This window comes from Neomonachus schauinslandi, chromosome 10 (genome assembly GCF_002201575.2).
Source record: "Neomonachus schauinslandi chromosome 10, ASM220157v2, whole genome shotgun sequence".
In the NCBI taxonomy this organism is placed as follows: Eukaryota; Metazoa; Chordata; class Mammalia; order Carnivora; family Phocidae; genus Neomonachus; species Neomonachus schauinslandi.
Genome location: NC_058412.1, coordinates 6,321,257 through 6,336,695, shown reverse-complemented (window position 1 = coordinate 6,336,695; position 15,439 = coordinate 6,321,257). Strand labels below are relative to the sequence as shown.

Here is a 15,439-nt window from a genome sequence, read left to right as displayed (position 1 = left end):
ATGAGCCGGGCAAGACGTGGTGGGTGCCGGGGTCCGATCTGGCCGCTAGGAATCATGGTCTCTCTATGGGAGCGCCATTAACCATCCAGCAGGTCACTTCTGAAAAACCCGGTGGCATCCTCGCCGCAGGGCTGTGTTTCACCTCTGAACATGTTAGACAAGAAAAGCAGGGAACACAGTAGAAAAGAGGAAATAATGTTTGGTTAAGTTTGTGCATTTCAAAACTGAAAAGTTTTTACTTTTTTGGAAGCTAAAAAAAGAAGTTTAAATAGCAGTTATTAGGAAACACCTATCTTGAGAATAATGTGAGTTGTTGCCATTTATTCTGATTAAGTGTCTTTTGACCTCAGCTCAGTGTATGATACCCATCTGTCTTTCACAAACGCAGAGCTTAAAGGAGAGGAAGGATGTCTCATTTCATTGTAGTAGAAAAGGTGAAAACAGGCAGAACTTTATTTACATACTATACTTTACCAAATACGATTTAAGGAGCGTTATTTTTAACTTTTTAAAGAAACTTTTAATACAACTTCAAATCTACAGAAAAGTTGCAAAGCACTCCCACATGCCCTTTACCCGGATTCCCACATTTTGCTCTCTCCGTATCTTTTACACACATGCCTATTCGTTTTTCCTGAACCGACTTGACTTCTCCCGCGGGGGTGGCCCCGTTGTAGACATCCGCCAGCTGAGCGTGGGAATAGCAGTCACTCCTCATCCTTGAAACAGCAGGTACGGTCAGTGTGATCTTATAAACAACGTGAAAGACAAAGCAAATATTTTTGTTTCTTTATTTCAGATGAGAAGTAACTTTCGGCATTATTTCATCGAACCTCCCCAACTGAAATTATTGTATGATGTTCTAACATGGGTAGTGACTCAAATAGCAATAAGCTACACAGTTGTGCCATTCGTCCTTCTCTCCGTAAACCCGTCGCTCGCGTTCTACAGGTAAGTGTCACTCTCACAAAGACGCCAGCGGGAACCACTTTGTTTTGAAGAGCGAGCTCTTTGCTATTGCATAGCTTAGAAAAATAGCACCACAGCCTTACTTTCTATAGTTACCTTTTCATCTTAAACCAGCAAGTCTCAAGTTTTTTATGGAATGATTCCCACCACTCACCCTTCAGAGGAGTGTGATTTAGACAGAGAAGTGTCAGTGGGGCGAGCACCGCCTCAGATCTCTCAGAGGTTTAACTGGAAAGCGTGGCTGCTCTTTTCACACTTGGCTGTTAACTAGACTTACCGCAGTGATTGTTTTGCAGTGTGTACATATATTGAATCATTATGTTGTACACCCAGGGCTAATACCATGTTATAGGTCCATGGTGCCTCCGGTTAAGACAGTGACGTCAGGCTCGATGCACCCTGCAGGCTGGAGTTTGCTCACCCCTGCTCTGGGGTCAGGGTGTAGGAGTTTGTGTGTTCAAGCAGAGGCTTATGTGTCACTGGGAATATTCTGGGAGCAGAAGCAAAATATGTCTTATGACAATTACGAGTAAGCACCGGTAAAGTCTGTGCACCAGGAGTTCAGGCTGTCGGATGGTTAACTCCGAAAAGGACAGGATAGGGGAACTCGAAATAAGATGAACAATAGGGGATATGACAGAGCAGTTTAAAAAAAGAAAGAAAAAAGTGTAGCTTGTCCTTTACAAAGAATTGTTAATTCTCTTAATTGCTTTAGTCAAAAGAAAATTGAATTACTTCTATTTCCTGAGTTTGTTCCCTTCTTATTCTTTTACGTTTCACGGATCCTTTGTCTTCTCTGTATTATAGAAGTTCTTGTTTTGAATTCCCTGTTAGATTTCTTTCTTTATTCTCTTCCTCACCCACCAGATTCCACTTTCGCTGTCTAGTGATATCTTTGAGATCAAAAATTTCACCTTTCATAGAGTTTCCACCACCCTTGCATTTAGAACGACAGCCCAGAGTGGTCAAATATTGTTGCCCAAATATGGCGATACTCCTACAGAAAGACATCAAGGAACTCCAGCTAAAATTCCCCTTTTCACAAAATTATCACATAAATTTACATGTGATTGAGCAGTTGGTTAGATTTTCTATCCCAGGTACTTTGTTCACAATCACTTGAGTTTACAACTCTAAAAGGTCACATTTGATTTATATTTGATTTCAGGAATGATGCTTCTAATAATATCTTTAATAACATGGTCTTGCTTTATTATGTGACAGCAACCATCGAGAGGCAATATTATCTATTACATCACTGGAATATTTGTAAATTAATTAGGGACCATACACAGCAGAGGAGGCCAGAGCATTCAGGTCTTGACCAGCTCTGTGTCCTCTTTGTTCGCTCTTAATGTTCAATTCTGTGGAACTGAGAGATTATTTTCAGGTCACTGCAGCTGCTAATAAGTACCTTTTTGTTTTTGTTCTGTGTAGCCATGGACTTATGACCCTTACAGAGGAATGTAATACGATATCTAGTATCGTGCTTTTAAGTGGCCTGGGTTTATAGGGTGCTTTATAAATACCCACTTGCTGAGCTGGAGAGCTTCATGTCATGGGGCAGGGGAGGGGGCGGGAATGCCCAATTAATGGAGTAAATATGCACATCCTATGCAGGGCCTGTGACATTTTGACAAGGATGCCATTGCTAAGGAATCATTCTCAAAATTTAATAAAGTAAACTTTGTCCTTTTTCTTTTAGCTCCTGGTATTACTGCCTGCACATTGCTGGTATCTTAGTATTATTGTTGCCGGTGAAAAAAACTCAAAGAGGAAAGACTCCACATGAAAATGTGCAGCTGTCTCGATCCAAACAGTGTGATGAAAGAGAAAATTCTTTGGGACAGAATAGTTTTTCCACAACAAACAATGTTTGCAATCAGAATCAAGAAATAGCCTTTAGACATTCATCATTAAAGCAATGAAGGGGAAAACACTCTGATGGCTATTTTGTCTCTGTTAACAGAAACCAATCTTAGCACCTTTTCGAGGGATTTGTGTTCATTTGAAAAAGATGAAGTAGGGGGGCAAATGGGACGGATCTAGATGGGGAATTTCCTGTATACCAGATTGGGAATGGAGTGAATAACCTCTCCCATGCCATGTCCCTGTGGGTCACGCCTTATATAAAAATATTTCCATTATTTCAACGGGCACTCAGGACCTCAGCAGATGTCCGTAGGGTCATACATGTGCCCTGTTGCTGAATGTATGTTGCGTATCCTAAGGCACTGAAGAGGTGGAAAACTAACCCTGTCGATCTAGATGATTGAGCGAAATTACCTTTTCCAAATGAATGTCTTGCCTTAAACCCTCTATTTCCTAAAATATTGTTCCTAAATGGTATTTTCAAGTGTAATATTGTGAGAACACTATTTCAATATTTGATGTCATGTGCTGTAAAGGAATTCTGGAGGAATTTCAAACAGGATATTTAAGATTGTGGACACTTTAAAAATGCAATAAACATCTCAGTATTTGAAGGGTGTTCTTAAAGTATCTCAAATGACTATAGTACGTAGCGAAACCGTAAACAGTTAATGGATGCCAAATTATGGGTAGCTTATTGTCCTGGAGAGTTTAATTACTTTGTGTCAGTCAGAGCCCATCAAGGAAGAATTTCTTCAACATAATTAAAGGTTGGTAATGTGATATTTTAAGCTTATTTTCTTAAAAAAAAAAAAAAAGAAAGAAAACTGAGCAAGAGAAGATGACAAAGGAAGGCATGAATGAAGGAAGCACCACGTGGACCGGGGCTGGAGCCGTGGCAAGGCTGGGTGGGACAGTGCACAGTTGCTCAGCAGTTCTTTCTCTGAGTTCTTTGTGATTCTGTAAAGACATAAACGTGTAATGATTCCTTAATATGTTGGACTTTTAAATGAAACTTACCAAGCATAATTTATATAGAATTATAGAGGGATTATGAAAATAATCGTGGTAGATTGCACAAGGGCTATGAAGGAGAAATCACGGAGTAAGGTGACCATCTGTCTAATCACTTCCTTATCCTTGACAGCGTAACTCATAATTGGGAAAGTCTTAGAGAAATGAAAGCTTACAGTCATTGGGTCTGACCCTCATGTTTAGAGAATCAAAGAAATTAATTTTTTTTTAAAGATTTTATTTATTTATTTGAGAGAGAGAGAATGAGAGACAGAGAGCATGAGAGGGAGGAGGGTCAGAGGGAGAAGCAGACTCCCTGCTGAGCAGGGAGCCCGATGCGGGACTCGATCCCGGGACTCCGGGATCATGACCTGAGCCAAAGGCAGTCGCTTAACCAACTGAGCCACCCAGGCGCCCCCAAAGAAATTAATTTCTAAACTCTTAAATTCTCACATTAAAATTTTGCTCTTAACTCTTTTTAAAAAATTATTATTTATTTGACAGAGAGAGAGACAGCGAGAGAGGGAATACAAGCAGGCGGAGTAGGAGAGGGAGAAGCAGGCAGATCAGGGAGTCCAGTGGGGGTCCCCGATCCCAGGACCCTGGGATCATGACCTGAGCTGAAGGCAGATGCTTAACGACTGAGCCACCCAGGCGCCCCTGCTCTTAACTCTCTTTAATGAGTTTTAGATTCTGAAAGTAGCAAAGTGTGCTCTTATCCTCTAGGCCATTTTCACCACAATTAATCTCACCTCCAATTACTGGATGTCTCCTTTAATCCCATCCGGGCTTTAGCCATAGGTAGTAAATCCCAAATCCCGGGATCATGGGCTGGGAGAGAGGAGGGTGGGCAGGGCCTTCTGACTCCACCTTCATTTGACCAATCTTTTATTGGATTTCACCTTTATTTGACCAGTTTGTTTTCTTTTTTGCCTTAGATTTTTAATGAAATGCAAATCGTCTATCTCTGGTGAGTCTTTTATATTTTTGTCGCGAATAAGTTTGCAGATGAAGTTAGGGCAGAACCACTCTCTGGCTTAAGCTGTGCAGTTTTTCATTTAAAGGAGAAAGGAACAGCAAATGTACTTGGAACCTTTGAGGTCTTAATCAGCAAAAATATCAGTGTATCTTTGTAGAATGTTAGAAATATCCTAGTCTTTGTTTACATAAAATGTTTTTATTTTTCTAAAGGTAAATTTTTTCTACCTGCTGAGGTTAGCCATGCCCCATTAACTTCCCAGAAAAGGATGGATAGCTAAATAAATTTTCTCTGTTTTCCCATGCACTGAAATTAAGCTAGCTGTGTAATGTGAAAGGATAGAAAAGAATAATCATGGAAAGTATCTGTCCCCAAAAGGTCTCCTCAGTTTAATTAATGCTGCAGAGAATCTGATCACTATTTTTAAAAAATGTAAACAAATTTAGAGTTTAAAGGACAAGTCTAGGCATGTCATAAGTGAAAACAAGAAAGCTTAATAAAACTTTTTTTCAGCCCATCTGGCCATTTATAAATCATCCCTATTTATTTCTATTACTTATGTCATTTCTTAGTCTGTAAACCTAAAATCACTGTTACCTGTTTCTTGCTTGATGAATGTACTCTTAGAGCTGTCATGCAGACAGCAAGATGACTAAGAGTTCTCCAGTTGCTCTGAAGATGATACATTATCTCTACAGTTTGACTGATTTTCATCCCCTTGGATCAACTAGGTTTTTTGTTTTTTGTTTTTTTTTAAATTTTGTATGAAAGGGTTTTTGGATAGCTTTTCTCTAATTTTGGAGAAATTATAACCATAAATGTGTAATCTGGAAGAAAAACTAAAGAAATAATTCTAATTCTCAGCTTGACTTTTCTCCTCAAGAAGAAACTCTTTGTACTCTATGAAAGAATGTATCTGCTTGGATGGAGTGTTATAAGGATTAATGCTTCACTTCTGCTTACAGTAGGAGATTTGAAAACTGGTCTGTCTCCCTCCACGTACTGCTAAGTATAAAGGGATTCGTTGTACTATGTGCTTCTTCTTTTTTGATCAACAGAACAAGATGCAGTACATATTTCTATTATTTCTCAACTCTTTGGTTGTCATGAAACTACTCCAGAGATGATCAATGACCATCATACTTAAACTCTTGATCCATTATTATACTACTCAGGGAAAAAAAAATTAAACAAAAATAATTATTCTTCCCTCAGTTTCATTTTTTTGAAACAGTAACAGTTAATTTGATGTATCTCAGCTATCACCATTTTCTAAGTAGCAGTCTCAGTTTTTTAAAATAAGCATTTTTATTGGAACTCAGGGTAATTGGGGAAATTTTCTTGGCTTCTAAAACATCCAGCCTAATAGAGAAGGTTTATTTGGCTTCTGCAATGTCCAGCCACCACCATACTTTTGGTTAAAGAGTGTTTTTGTCATTGACTCCCGCCATGTGTGACATTTCCACAGATGCCAGTTTTCAGAAAAATGTGCGGTAAAAAGGATGGTTCTAAACAATGAAGGTAACTCACATTGAAGCACTGATTGTCCTGGGAGGAGACCCGGATGTTCATCTGGCTCTGTTATTAATGAGTTAGGATTTGGGCAAGTCACCCGTCCTCTAGATGGAAGTTCTTTAATAGGAAGTTAAAGGATCAGTTCCAAAAGTTTATGACCAGTTGTGTTTGTAATCTGTGGGAGCCATTAGCAAGATCTGCAAGAGTCATGGACAAGGGCAGATTCACCATCAAGTAAAAAAAAAAAAAACTTATTACTTGAGCTCAAAGCCCTGACTTTTCAAAAGGTTTTCTTGGCAACAGAGGAAAACCTTCCACTCTGTTAAATCAGAAGGTGTGGCAGCATCCATTTTCACTGAATATAGCCCTTAAAGTGCGTCTTTGATGATGAAATAGTCTCTATTGAAGGAAACATGTTTTCCTTTTGCTTTTTCTGCTTGTTTGGTTGGTTGTGCTAGGTGAAATTGAAGGTGCTCTACGCTAGAAAATGTTAGTACAAACCACCAAGTTTACTGGACAGGGTTTACCTTATTTAACTTCTCAAATATTATTTCATTCAAAGATAGTTAAGGCACATTTCATTTAGTTACACATTTTAAACTACAAAAGAAATTACATTAAAACTTTGCCATACAAATAATTACAAAACTTACACTTTTTTTATTCAAGGACTAGATTACATTTAGGACAAAGAAAAATCTTTCCTATTTAAAATTCATACCTTGTAAGTTTTAATCTGCATATTCATGAACAGCTCTGGACATTTATACTTTTTTGTTTCCTTGTTACAAACTTTAAAATTGTTAGATAATTGACTGTAAGAGTTCTACATTATAATTGAAAGAAAAAATTACTGGAGAAAATAATTGTTTCGGAATGGTGCCTGTTATTGTGTCAAGGAAGGATTTGTCTGGAGTTTTAAATATAAACCAGTATTTTATGGAGTTTTTATTCAGCCACCAGTCGTCTATCCTGGCTGAAATTGAGTACATCAGATTTAACATAGGTGTGGAGTTCTACATAACACTGTGAAATATAATCTTAACTGCCCTCAAGTACCTTATTAAACTCTTACTCTGAACCCGGTGTACATTTAATAAATGGCTGATGATTTCTACAAGAATCTGAAATGCAGAAAGTTCTGCTTTCCGCAGCTGTCCTTGTAAAAGTGGGTTTGTATCAGCGCATGGGCGCTCCTGATGCTCAAGGAAAAGATTTGCTAAGTTGCACCTGAAACTTGGGTTTGAAAGATCAGCCTGTCGAGGGTCTGCACAGTGTGTTTCTGCAGCACCGTGTGGCCAAATCAATTCATACCAACTCTCATTACAGAAGAAAATTTAAAATGAAATTTTCCACGTCGGTTATTTTGTAGGAATGCTCTTAAGATCAATGACTAAGCTGTTTTTGAGGCTCTCGTTGTACAGAGGATGCAGCCAATTACATTTTAATTGGTAGGCTGCTTATTAATGTTTTTAAATGTTTTAAAATAATATTTAATAGATTTTTCATATGGAAACCCCAGTAAACAATGGACAAGCTCCATAGGTCGTTGATTGGGACAATTTTCTGGCCTGAAGACACACTTTTATGCTGACTAATTTGTCTTGCCTTTTAAACTAATTATACTCGTCTTCTTCTAGTAAAGCTTTTATAAAGCAAAAACAAAAAAACCCCCCAAGACTGTATAGTTCTATAAAGAATAGTATAAAGGTCCATACAAAATCACGGTCTAAAGCTTACTCAATGATGCATAGCCACCTCTCCACTCATGTTTTATCAGATTTTGCTACTGTAAAAAGAAATGGAAATATAATGAAAAACTGAAAGATACAGAGCAACATCAGTAGAATGACAAACCATTTTCCTAATACATGTTTGAGATGGAAAAAGTGACTGGCTGCCTTTGACGGGAGTCAGAAATGACTGTATCCTGCCCAGTCTCTATTTTGGGGTAACTACTTGGAGAAACTAATTTGGTAATATCCGTTTTTGTCCTTTCCTGCTAAAGGATAAACACATGTAAAGAGTTTGACAGACTTATAAAATAGGCCTCTTCCCAATTTGAAGTATTGGTTCTGTATATGCAGATTTGTCCACAAAGTACACTTGCCCCTGACTTTTTGTCCCAAGGAGAAAGGAATCTGACATCCCACCCAAACATGTCCCAAGCCGGTCTGCATCCCTGTCCCCTGGGCGCGACCGCCTCTCCAAACCAGAAGGGTACCCTAGAAAGCAGTAGGAATGAAAGTAAAAAAATAATTCAGGTGACACAAGAGAAACCCTTCCACATGCAGAGTGAGACTGTGGGAGTTCATTCCTGCCTTCCTCTGAGAGCCGAATGGTGATCTCTGCCCAGCAGTGGTTGGACAGTGTCACCCGAACACGAGGAGGGCCCCAGTTCTGGCAGCCGGTCTTCACAGCGCTCCTCGGCCTTCCCTGGGTGAGACTAGCACGTGGTGTTCTGTGCTTTTTTTGTTTTTATTATTCCGAAATATTTTTTTAAATAAGTGTTATTTTTCAACAGATCCATAAATTAGTTCTTGTTGTATGGTTCTAAATTTAAGCTACCACTGTGTCAGTTAGCCTGTGACGTGATAATTCCATGACTGCTTGTTTCCAACCTGTGTCCTCAGCGCTGCGCTGCTGGCTTATTGCTGGGTTTTAAAGATGTTTTTAACTTACATATAAATGTTCTTTTCTAATTTGTGTGTCTTTAAAAATGATTAAACTGTAGTTTAAAAATACGTGTGCGTGTGTGTGTGTTTGCTAATTCCAGAGGCTTTAAATTCCATCTCTAGGACTGAATACCGGGCCTGTCACATCATGAGAGGTGAGATGCTCGGTTTTTACTGAAGGATTCTTCAATATGATGATAATATTCTAAGGAGTCATTTTCTCTTTAACTGCTTAAAAATTATTTAAAACAAACTGTAGTCACATTGTAAATACTTTGGAAGGCAATTCAAACAACCTTAAATAAGGGGTGCCTGGCTGGCTCAGTCGGTAGAACGTGTGACTCTTGATCCCGGGGTCGTGAGTTCAAGCACCATGTTGGGCGTAGAGCATACTTTAAAAAACAAAACCAAACCCTTACATTCATATATGGTATCTATAGCAGAGCACAGAGAGTCAGTCCCACTAGGTTCCTGTGCCATGATTTCAAACTCAAGGGAACCATGGAATGTGCTTCCAGAGGCTCTTCTAGACTCTGCCGTGAACTGTTGTGGAAGAATCCTCCATTAATTTGTACTGTTGTACAAAGACGGTAGGCTGAACACGTCCAAGTAAATCCCGTCTTGGTGCTTTCTCACTGGAAGACCTTAGACTGTGATGGCAGATTTAATGACCCCATTTTGAGATTCAGGGCCGTGCTGAAATTGGGCCATGACCAAGAGCAGTACGGACACAGTGGCCTGAACTGCCTGCCGGCGCATCCCTTACGCATGTTTACCCTGACAAGCACGACAGCGTGGGTACTTAATTGGCTTCACAGTAAGGCAGGCCCCCTATTTTATATAGATGGACCTCGTAATGTGTTTCGTCTTTTTTCTTTGAACTATTCATTCCACAATTATTTGATGAGTTCCTACCCATGTGTTGGGTAGCTACGAAATAAACCACTGCCCTTGGCTTCAAGAAGCTAATCAATGATCACTATGTAGTACAGTAAGTGCTTTATTCAAGGCAGGCTTTACAAAGGGCCTTTGGAATCAGGAGGGGGTGGGGAGCTTGGGAAGAGGCCAGGCTAGCTGTGCAGAGAGGCTCGTGCTTGGGTTTGTGAGGAAGTGTTTCACTGGCTGAGAAAGACCTGGGAGGGGCATTAATTAGAGAAAGAGGAAAAGCGTATGTCAAGAATTTTATAGTATTAAACACAAATAGAAGAAAAATAACAAGGTTAAATCAACTGTGTGCCAGCTGTCCCAACAATAACGTATCTTCCCTCCAATCAGAAAAAAGGCATAATAGGAAAAAATTGAGTTTAGACAATTTTTTAAAAACAAGAAAACTTTACAAAATATTTCAAGCATATAGTCTACAGCAGAACACTATAATATACATTCATGTGCCCACTGCTCAGATTGAATAGGTGCCTTTACTACATTAGATTCAAAATTTGCCTTTTTTTTTTTTTTAAATAAAAAGCACATCACGCATAAAGCCAGCATCCCTTTCCCTTCTCCCTCCCTCAGAAGTAACAACTGTGTCAGTATGAGCCTCTTTTGGTCAGCTTTTCATTTGGTTGCCTTTCTTTTAAACTTAGCTGTGTGACTGTAAAACTAATTCTGTGTTCTGTTTTGTGTGGCCGCTCTAGGTGTCTATAGCAAGATGGCTTGTGTTGGCTCAGTCAGCTTGTTGCTATAGCCAGATGTCAGCTCAGGTCGCTACTGTCATTAAAATACTGCATTTCTCCTCACTGGTAGAATCTCTTCCATTTTCTTATTACATATCTTTTATTTTTCAAATATGCCTTGTTTTGTGCTCATGTTATCTTTTCTTTGTCCCATCCTTCAGAGCAAGACCAATGGCGTCCGTTAGCACAGGCTGAGACGCACGGTCCACAGAAAGGCAGGTCCTGATCTGCCAGCCAGGGCAGAAGGGGGCGCACTGTGTCCAGTCGAGGGAGGCCACCACTGGTTGCTATCCCTTTTGTCAGGGTGAGTATGAGAGTACCCTAAGATCCGAGCTATTCATACCATCAATGGGGAAGGCAGCTGCCCAGCACCCGGAGACCAAGGACTGGTGAGAAGATGAGTCCCCTCCAGCTGGCCAAGGGGGCCACCAGTCCCTCAAGAAGCTGAGTTCCTGTTTTGTCACTTCACTTTTAAATTCATGAATCATCTGCCTCAGGAAGAATGTGATAAACACATTGCCTTATAGGATTAAACTCCCATCCAAAAAAAACCCCCCAAACAGACAAGTACTGGAAAGCCATCCTACAATCCACAGCTGTACAATAAAGCTTCTTAAAAGTCAACACAGGCCCTCTGCTTCCGTACCCCACCCAGCCCTCTACTGAACACCGTATAAGGTCAGTTTTGACCTCTGGTGCTGAATTGTGGTGGTTAGTTTTCCCTTTTTGTATCACGTGCTCTTCACAGCATTTGGCTCTGTTGACCTCTGTCTTCTTGAGATCTTTTCTCTCCTTCTGTTAAACTGTCCTTACTTGGGGCGCCTGGGTGGCTCAGTCGTTAAGCGTCTGCCTTCGGCTCAGGTCATGATCCCAGGGTCCTGGGATCGAGCCCCGCATCGGGCTCTTGCTCGGCGGGAAGCCTGCTTCTCCCTCTCCCACTCCCCCTGCTTGTGTTCCCTCTCTCGCTGTGTCTCTCTCTGTCAAATAATTAAATAAAATCTTCAAAAAAAAAAAACAAAACTGTCCTTACTTGCTTCTCCTGCTGCCTCTGGATGATCACTGTTTGTGGAGACACCACGCCGGATTCCCTGGTCACACGCCTGACTGTTCGCCTACTTCTTCAATGTCCATCCTACCCTCTGCACCTAAAACTCACAGGCACCCCAAATTTAGGACATCAAGCTCATCATCTAGTTTCACCACCCAAGAACTTGTGATTCCTCTTGTAGTGCCTGTCTCTCTAGCTATGGTATGGTATGGTTACCCAGGTCAGAAACCGTGCACCACCCTTAGCCTTCCTTACCCACTGAGACTTCCTCATGTCCCACCTCCTGTACAACTAACGGACTCTCTGCTGCCCCTGCCCCCTCACTTCTCACCTAGCTCGTAACTGTGCTTGCCTTGTACCCTCTGGGCATGTCTTCAACCCATTCTCTAATGTGCAGCCTTGAGCCATCTCCAAAATCAACATGTTTCATTTTCCTGCTTCAAGAAGGAAACTGTTGGCCAAAACCTTTCTGATAAGTTCAAACGCTTAAGTATGGCATAAAATCTGTGATCTAATAACCCCTGCTCATCCTTCTTGGTGCTTTTCTCTCCTGATTTACACCCCTGACAATACACACGAACTGCTATGGACGGAATGTGTCCCCCATGAGATTCATGTTGGAATCCTAACCCCAGGGGGATGGTGTGAGGAGGTGGGGCCTTTGGGAGGTGTTCAGGTCATGGGGGTGGGACCCTCAAATTGCGATTAGTGCCCTTATAAAAGAGACCCCAGAGAGCTCCCTTGCCCCTTCCATCATGGAGGACATGGTGTAAATGTTGGCAGACTGCAACTTGCAAGAGGGCCTCTCACTGAACTTGACCAAGCTGGCACCCCGATCTTAAACTTCCAACCTACAGAACTGTGAGAAATAAGTTTCTGTTGGTTATAAGGCACCTAGTCTATGGTACTTTGTTAAACAGTCTGAATGGACTAAGGCACTCACCTTTATAATGTTCCAGCCATGTTGGATAATTATACTTTCTCCAATTTCTCTCTCCTGCCTTTCTACCTGCTGTTCCCTTACCCAGAAGTCCCCTCCATACCATATCCCCCACCACCAGCCCCGTCCTGCCTAGCTAACTCTGGTTTCGTCATCAGGATACGGCCTCATTGTCGCCAGTCAGGAAATGTTCCATGAGCTTATACTATGTGCCAGGAATAATGATGAATGGTAAGCATTCAAAGATGAGCTACTTCTCTCTGGGGCCGAGGCATGAGCCTGGGCCCGCCTAAAGCCAGCCTCCTGGGCTTCTTGTGCTAGCATTTGAAATGTTCTTTCAATCATTAGACGTGTAAAATTGTAAGTGGAAGATCTATACCTGGCCAAAAAGGAAGTTCTCTCCTGCCAAAATTTATTCAAGAGAAAAACATAATATTGAAATGCTATACTCTAGACAAAAGAAACTTCCATTCAATCACTGTGGCAGCATGAGGTCTGGATGGCTTAGCCATTCATATGGGAACTTCCACCAAAAGGACCACCGTCATATACTAAAAATACCTACCCACGCTGTGGTTTATGGGTCCAAATTCCTAATGGAATAAAATGTCAGGGACACATGATTATTGGAATAAAATTCCGTAGTTCTTCATCATTAGTCAGTTTCTCCCTGAGCAAACTGATTCAGAAAGTCAGATGATAGTCATTCGGGCTGTTTCCTTATATTGGATGTATTTTGAATCATCCTATTGTCTACTTTTCTGTTATTCTTGATAAAAGTTAATCAAAGTTTTCATTAATTTTATCTGTTTATGACCTACCTGTGCCCCTGAAGGAAAATTACTTTCAGGAAAAGCCTGTGCACAAGTATAATGGAAGAGAAGAACATGTGACTTACTCTCTTTACTGCCTCAAATACACATATAAATGTAGCTTGACGACTTATTTTCTGTTTTTATGGGTTGGAGTGGGTTCAGTGAACATGCAGCTTATTTGATCTGCATATTAACTACATCCTTAATTTCTCTCTTTCCAGGGCACCTGGGTGGCTCAGTTGGTTAAGTGACTGCCTTCTGCTCCGGTCATGATCTCAGTCCTGGGATGGAGCCCCAAGTCAGGCTCTGCGCTCAAGCACAGAGTCTGCTTGTCCCTCTCCCTCTGCTTCCCCCCCCCCCGCCCCTCTGGCTCGCTCTCTATCTCTAAAATAAAATCTTTTTAAAAAAATCTTTAAAGGAAAAGAATAAAAAATGTCTTTCTTTCCTTCTTCCTGTTGTCTCTTTAAGTCAACTTCCTAGGTTGGCAACATGGTAATGTGTCTGCCTTGCTGGTAGCCTTGTTTGACTTTAGTTGAGCTGCAAACAACTAAAACTCAGTCTTTTTCATGTGAACTGATAATTAACTCTGTTACAACTTTCTTTCCTCCAGTTTTCCCCTCCCTGTCTCTCCCTCTCTCTCCCCAGCCCATCTGAGCATAGGGTCTTATGTTCCTTCTCTTTCCGGTGTCATCCTAGGGTGAAGGAAACTTTCTTCTGTGTGTGTGTGTGTGTGTGTGTGTGTGTTTTAAGGCAGAAGGAACATACTAATCAAACTGGTCAGGGAGGACGCTGGCAAAGATACCTAGAGAAGTGATAGTCACACCATCATTAATTAAGGCAGAAAAATGGCATCTCAGGAGCATCCCTGTTCCCCTGCTGCTTTTCAGTAATGGATGTTTAAAGTAATAACTGGTCAATAAAGTTTTTACTTCAAATCTGTTAGAAAAGTTAGAGAATTCTATGTGGTGAGATTAGGGGAGATACCTCTTCAAATTTTTCATATTTTACAAATTCTTCATAATGAACACATGTTCCTTTTTATAATCAGAGGAAAGCTGTTTTAAAAGCAAGATAGTGTGTAATTTAAGATTCTTTTAAAGATTTTTTTAAGGTTTTTTTTTTTTAAGATTTTATTTATTTATTTGACAGAGAGAGACACAGCAAGAGAGGGAACACAAGCAGGGGGAATGGGGAAGGGAGAAGCAGACTTCCCGCTGAGCAGGGAGCCCGACGCGGGGCTCCATCCCAGGACCCTGGGATCATGACCTGAGCTGAAAGCAGACGCTTAACGACTGAGCCACCCAGGCGCCCCTTTAAAAAGATTTTTATTCATTTATTTATTTTAAGGAGAGAGAGGGAGAATGTGAGCCTGAGTGGGGGGAGGAGCAGAGTGGAGAGGGAGAGGGACAAGGAGACTCCCCACTGAGCTCAGAGCCCAAGGGCAGCTTGATCCCAGGACCCTAAGATCATGACCTGAGCAGAAACCAAGAGTCAGATGCTTAACTGACTGAGCCACCCAGGAGCCCCATAACTTTTTAAGATTTCTATGGAAAATCTAATATACAAGGAAATTGAAGCCATGTAAGGAGATTGGACTGCTGAAATCTTCATCCCCATATGCTGATACTGTTAAAAAAGATGAAAGGGTGATTAAAATTAGTGTCGATGGGGAGAGTGGTGAGGGATGGAAAGAAAACTCCTAGTTTTCCTTCCACATAATAGCACATGACAAGTAGAAAAGCCAGACCCTTGGAGTGATTTAAGTGTTTCTGCTGAAGCAAGAAAGCCCTTAGGATGAGTTTGCCAGAAAGATTTAGGCAAGCTGTACAAACTGCAGAAAGACCAAGGAAAGTGAAAAGAGAGGGAAGTTTGGAAGAAAGTTGAGGAGAAGGCATTTCACTTCTATTTTGCAATAGTTACATTGTGGCAAGATAGG

General features: G+C 40.9%; 1 protein-coding gene across 1 annotated transcript in view; it reads left to right on the top strand.

Annotated features, from left to right (window-relative positions):
• Positions 1 to 3,451, top strand: part of MBOAT2 (membrane bound O-acyltransferase domain containing 2) — a 116,116-nt gene extending 112,665 nt beyond the window's left edge. Inside the window, exons 12-13 of the mRNA XM_021697429.2 lie at positions 800 to 951; positions 2,675 to 3,451. Coding sequence (XP_021553104.1) covers positions 800 to 951; positions 2,675 to 2,897 — 375 coding nt within the window. The 3' untranslated portion in view covers positions 2,898 to 3,451. The remainder of the gene's footprint in view (positions 1 to 799; positions 952 to 2,674) is intronic.
• The last annotated feature ends 11,988 nt before the right edge of the window (positions 3,452 to 15,439 follow it).